The 5,530-nt window shown below is 57.4% G+C and overlaps 3 protein-coding genes across 3 annotated transcripts in view; 2 read left to right on the top strand and 1 right to left on the bottom strand.

Annotated features, from left to right (window-relative positions):
- Positions 1–456, bottom strand: part of LOC108448980 (leucine-rich repeat-containing protein 3B-like) — a 6,429-nt gene extending 5,973 nt beyond the window's left edge. The window contains exon 1 of the mRNA XM_017743552.1: positions 277–456. The gene's annotated coding sequence lies outside the window, so the exon portion shown is untranslated. The remainder of the gene's footprint in view (positions 1–276) is intronic.
- BTBD19 (BTB domain containing 19) overlaps positions 1–5,530 on the top strand; it is a 22,642-nt gene that overhangs the window by 4,223 nt on the left and 12,889 nt on the right. The window lies entirely within an intron of this gene.
- PLK3 (polo like kinase 3) overlaps positions 429–5,530 on the top strand; it is a 6,588-nt gene continuing 1,486 nt past the window's right edge. Inside the window, exons 1-13 of the mRNA XM_017743554.1 lie at positions 429–550; positions 637–753; positions 1,174–1,303; positions 1,390–1,477; positions 1,991–2,086; positions 2,753–2,948; positions 3,304–3,430; positions 3,828–3,937; positions 4,217–4,334; positions 4,439–4,522; positions 4,724–4,886; positions 4,992–5,121; positions 5,341–5,451. Coding sequence (XP_017599043.1) covers positions 467–550; positions 637–753; positions 1,174–1,303; positions 1,390–1,477; positions 1,991–2,086; positions 2,753–2,948; positions 3,304–3,430; positions 3,828–3,937; positions 4,217–4,334; positions 4,439–4,522; positions 4,724–4,886; positions 4,992–5,121; positions 5,341–5,451 — 1,554 coding nt within the window. The 5' untranslated portion in view covers positions 429–466. The remainder of the gene's footprint in view (positions 551–636; positions 754–1,173; positions 1,304–1,389; positions 1,478–1,990; positions 2,087–2,752; positions 2,949–3,303; positions 3,431–3,827; positions 3,938–4,216; positions 4,335–4,438; positions 4,523–4,723; positions 4,887–4,991; positions 5,122–5,340; positions 5,452–5,530) is intronic.

The following is a 5,530-nucleotide window of genomic DNA, read 5'->3' as shown; positions in this document are numbered from 1 at the left end:
CTTTTCCTCCGGCTGACAGCAGCGTGTGTAGGAGGAGGGTGCCGGTTCCCAGCCCGGCCCGAGCGGGCTCGGCGGCTGAGTGTGCAGATTGGAGGGTGACATCACGGCAGGAAAAACCTGTCTCCATGGGGCTGCCTTTCGATGGCCTCCGGTCCCCGGGCTTCCTGCTCTGCGCAGGACTTTCCAGGTTGATCTATCATGTGGAAAGATCCAAAGTCCGGCCACAGAGGAATGAAAAATGCCCTGGAGGTTTTACAAGAAATGTGAAGAAAATACCTGGTTGAGAGCATCATAGTTTAGATCTTAGTGGGCGACGCAGCAGGAGGGAACGTGTGACGCTTGCTGGGCTCTGCTGCCAGGGAAGGGAGGAGGAGGAGGTTTGTAAGCAGGCAGGGATAAGGAGCTGTCTCTTACCCATCCGTAACCACCTCTTCCCTTGCAGGGTGGGTTTGCACGATGCTATGAAATGACAGACCTCTCCAGCAACAAAACCTATGCCGTGAAGGTCATTCCTCACAGCCGGGTGGCCAAACCCCACCAGCGGGAGAAGGTGGGTGCCATGGGGCTGGTGGGGTGCTGGGCTGGTGGGGGGAAGCAGGGGCCCTGTGCTCACCTGACACTGCTGCTCTCTTTCAGATCACCAATGAGATTGAGCTACATCGGGACTTGCATCATAAGCACATTGTCAAGTTCTCCCACTACTTTGAGGACTCAGAGAGCATCTACATCTTCCTGGAGCATTGCAGTAGGAAGGTCAGTGCTGCTGTGCCCTCCTTGGCAAAGCATCTAAACAGCCATAGCTGGTTGGAGTAGGCCTTACCCAGGTGTTTTGTCAGCACTCCCCTTCTCCTGAGCTGTCAGCTGTCACACCCTCTGAGCTCACCATAAGCTGTGTGGTTTTGCACAGCACTGGGCACTCCATCAGCTGTCCATGTTTCTCGGACTGCCTGCTCACGGTGGGGCCACCATAAAGCCAGTGGTTCCCATGGCTCTGCTGAGCAGCCACAACCTCGTGTGGGGAGTCTGCCGAGGTCATGGCTGTGAAAGAAGGATTATTTGTGAATGTGCAACTTCTGGAAGAACTGGCTTTGACCCTGCCTAGCCTATGCCTAGTCAGCAGGGCTGCCTGTTCTCCCTGCCTGCGATCACAAGCTGCCTTCTCTCCCTTTGCAGTCCCTGGCCCACATCTGGAAGGCCCGTCATACTCTGCTGGAGCCCGAAGTGCGCTATTACCTCAAACAGATCATCTCAGGCTTGAAATACCTTCACCTCAAGGGCATCCTGCACAGAGACCTCAAGCTTGGTGAGTGCTGTGGTTGGCACATGGTGTTGTGTGGGGAGCAGCTGTTCCCAAGGGACTTGTGGTGACACATCACCCTTGACTTGCAGGCAACTTCTTCATCAATGAAAACATGGAGCTGAAGGTGGGGGACTTTGGGCTGGCTGCTTGCCAGGATGTCTCTGACCAGAAGAAAAAGTACGTGTCCTGTTCCAGGGTTTCACTCTTCTTCCTCCTGTGGCTTCCCAGGAGAGCAGAGGGGCAAGGGGTCCCTCCCGGTCTTGGGAAAGGAAGCCTTAGGGCCCCTTCCTGGGGTGAGGGAGCGATTCCCCCTCCAGCTGCAGGCAAGGCGAGGGGGCTGGGGGCTTTGTGGCTCCTCCAGGAGTGAGCTTGCAGCCGTCGGGGAGAACAATGTGTTGACTATTGCTATTGTGCCTGCCCGGCTGCCGTGCCGGCTGCACAGGCTGGGACACAAAGGTTCTGTTCCTCCTCAGCTCTGGGACAGGCTCTTCCCAGCAGCTCCCCAAGAGCAGCTGCTCCTGACCCCTGGCAGCTGGAGAGGAGGGAGCCTGTATCCTTGTAGATGGAGGGGGGCTTTGGGCCACAAAGAGCAAAAGGGAGTGGGGAGAACAAGGCTGTAAGCTTGGAGCAGGGGGAGGCCCTCTATGAGGGGATGTAGAGCATGCTCTGATCTGGTGCTCTGTCCCACAGGACAATATGTGGGACCCCCAACTACCTGGCCCCAGAAGTGCTGCTGAGACAGGGTCATGGGCCAGAGTCGGATGTGTGGTCTCTGGGTTGTGTCATGTAAGTCTGTGCATGTGTGGGGAGGGGTCCAGGCACCCTGCCTGGGGTGGGGGGCAGCTGCTCTGTGGGCAGCCCAATGAGGAAGTTTTCTTGTGCTTTGCCTCGTGGCTCTGCAGTGGTTGCTGAGGGGCAGGGGAAGGGGAGTGAGTGGCTGGATCCTGCTCAGCCCCACTTTGGAGCAGGTGCTGCGTGTAGCCATCCTGGGATGCTGTGGGGACTGTGCAAGCAAGACCTGCACGGGGCAGGTATGCTCATGCTCCAGTTCAAAGCAGGCTTGACCACACTGTGAACCTGATAAACAATGGAAAATCTCTGTGGCTGCCGTGCTGTTTGCTCAGGGAGCAATCGCTATTTCGGCACATCCAACCCCTTGCCTGGCCGCTGGCTGCAAGCTTCCTGCTCCATTTTCCACCCTGGTGGCCACGAGGGTGGGAGCAGCGGGAGCCTTTGCCTGCCAGCTCTTTGTCCTTCCTCAAGGCTCCTTGCCTGTTGCTCTAAACAGTTGCTAGGAGGAAGCGTGGCCGGATGTGAGCATGGCTGTCTGGGCTGGAAGTGGTGCTCTCAGCCAGGTGTGGCCGGCCAAATGCCAATAACTTCCTTGCCTTAAGTACTGCTGAGTCACAAACCTGGTGGGGATCTGACAGTGGAATGCATGTCCCCTCCCAGGTACACCCTGCTGTGTGGGAACCCTCCCTTTGAGACCTCTGACCTCAAGGAAACCTACAGGTGTATCAAGCAGGTGGAATACACCCTCCCAGTTTTCCTCTCCCTGCCCGCCAAGCACCTCATTGCTGGTATCCTCAGGCGTAACCCCCAGGACCGCTTCACCCTCGAGGAGATTTTGGACCATGAGTTCTTCAAGGTGAGTGGGTGGGGGCCTGGGTCAAGGGACCCTTCTCCAAGTGGGATGAGGCTTTTTGGGCTGTGCAAGGTGCTGTTCTTGTCCTGTCCTAAGTCTCAGTCCTTCAAAGGGAGCAGCTGCTGTCCTGCCCAAATGCCAGCCAGAGGAACTGAGGGATCTGGTGTGCTTCTGCTGCCTTGTTGCTATAGCAAGGGGTTGTTTCCTGTACTAATGCCAGTCATGGCTCTTAGGCTTGACGGAAACACAAGCTTGGCTGTCAGGAGGGATGTGAATGACTGCGGTCAGCCCAGAGCAGCTGCTCTGCCTGGAGCATGTGGCCTATGGAAACCAAACCTCTCCCTTGACCTCTCTGCAGGGCTACACGCCTGAGAAGCTCCCTCCCAGCAGCTGTGTGATGGCTCCAGAGCTGAGTCCCCCAAATCCTGCAAAGACTCTGTTTGCTAAAGTCACCAAGACACTCTTCGGGAAGAAAAAATCTAAGGGTGAGTTTGTGCCTTGCCAAGGAGCCTCTGGGTGACCCTTTCTTCAGGGAGAAGTGGATCGTGTCTTCTGCAGAGAGACCTCCTGATGCATCTCTCTGGACCCCTTGCCTAGGGATGGCACAGGCTGGGTGTGCCCCTGCCCTTCTTGTGCTGGTGGCCTGGCATGGGTGTGTGCCTGGAGAGCGGATGCTGTGCTGCAACTCATGGGGCAGTTCCTCCTGGAAGCCCTGTGTTGCATGAGAACTGGGAAGTGAAAGTGGGAGGCAGCTATCTAACTCCCTCCTTGCCTCCGTGGGCATGGGAATAGATAAGGGAGAGCTGAGCTACTGGGAGGGATGGCCTGGATGTCCCCAACCTCTGTGCTCAGCAGCATGCTCATCTCTTGCTCTCTCCTCAGCCAAGAAGGGCTCTTCAGAGGACAGGGATGACATCTCCAAGCTGGTTACTGGGCTGATGAAGACCTCAATCTGTCGGCAGATGAGCTATAAAACTGTGGAAGGGAATGAGGTGAGAACATCTCTGAGGCCATGCACACCTTTTTTTGGGGGAGCAGGCAGGACTGTGGTAAAGCCAGCTCTCTCCGCAGGCCACTCCTGTATCATGCCGCAGTGCCAGCTCCAGCCCTGTGGAGACGGTGGTGGAGGAGACGTCTCACAAGTCTGCGTCTCCCTCCATCCGGGGAACGATGGCCTGTGGAAGGGAATGAGGTGAGAACATCTCTGAGGCCATGCACACCTTTTTTTGGGGGAGCAGGCAGGACTGTGGTAAAGCCAGCTCTCTCCGCAGGCCACTCCTGTATCATGCCGCAGTGCCAGCTCCAGCCCTGTGGAGACGGTGGTGGAGGAGACGTCTCACAAGTCTGCGTCTCCCTCCATCCGGGGAACGATGGCCAGCAGCTGTGAAGGTGAGCAGCACCTGCCCCAGCCACCCCAGCCTGCCCCAAGCTTCCTGTCGTGCCTGGGCTGATAGCGGGGCCAGCTGACTCAGCCTGTGATCTTCTGCCCGCAGCCTTTGAAGATTGCATCAGCGCCTCTGCCATCATCGAGTCAGCTGTCCGGCTCCTGCGGACCTGCCTCTCCTCCATGCCTCCAGGTAAACTGGTTGGACTGCTCTGGGGTGGGATAGGGTGCTGTGCATCCCCTTCCTTGTGGGATGAAGGCATGGCTGCTATTTGGGGTACAAACAGCACCCTAAATGGTGCCAGAGCCTGCTGTAGGGATCTGCTCCCCCTGGGGAGGTGAGAGGGACAGGGGCTGGCTGGCTGCTCTGCTCACCTCCTCTCTTCTCCAACAGCGGAGAAAAACCCAGCTTCCCTGGCCCGCCACGAGCACTTTGTGTGGGTGAGCAAGTGGGTGGATTATTCCAACAAGTACGGCTTTGGCTACCAGCTCTCCAACCACAGCATCGGAGTGCTCTTCAACAACGGCACGCACATGACACTTTCCCCCAACCACAGGTGAGCAGTGGGAATGGGGCTGATCTCTGTCTCTGGGGAAGCCCCTTGAGTGGGGAGTCTGTGCCAGGGTGGGCATCCCTAAAACTCATGCTGTGCTCCGTCCAGGACTGTACATTACAACCCGACCAACAGCAAACACCTGGTGTTCTCTGTGGCCGCCATCCCTGAGCAGCTACAGGGACAGATGAGTGTCTTGCGCTACTTTGCGTCCTACATGGAGCAGCATCTCATGAAGGTGAGTGCTGGGGCCCAGGGCTGGACATTGGGTCATGGCTTGACCACACCACTTGGGCTGGTTGGACTCCCTGCTTGCAGGCTGTGGCCGGGTGGACACTGAGTTGTTCCCTGGGAGTGGGGACCCCACTGAGGGGGTGCCCAGCTTTGGTGTTGTGTGTGCTGGTGGCAGTGCTCCTGTGTGTGGGACCAGTGGCTTATGCAGACCCTTCTCTCAAAGGGAGGTGACCTGCCCAGCATAGATGACCTCGGGCAGCCAGCCCTGCTCCTCCTGCAGTGGGTGAAGACTGACCAAGCCTTGCTCATGCTCTTCAGCAATGGGACCCTCCAGGTATGTGTGGGGCACAGTGGAGATGCCCAGATCTTTATGAATGATGGGGGGGGGGGGCGTTCGAGTCGGTTTTTCTACA

This window comes from Corvus brachyrhynchos, unplaced genomic scaffold, assembly GCF_000691975.1.
Source record: "Corvus brachyrhynchos isolate BGI_N302 unplaced genomic scaffold, ASM69197v1 scaffold48, whole genome shotgun sequence".
In the NCBI taxonomy this organism is placed as follows: domain Eukaryota; kingdom Metazoa; phylum Chordata; class Aves; order Passeriformes; family Corvidae; genus Corvus; species Corvus brachyrhynchos.
Note: the sequence above shows the minus strand (reverse complement) of the source record. Positions and strands in the feature narration are given on the sequence as shown.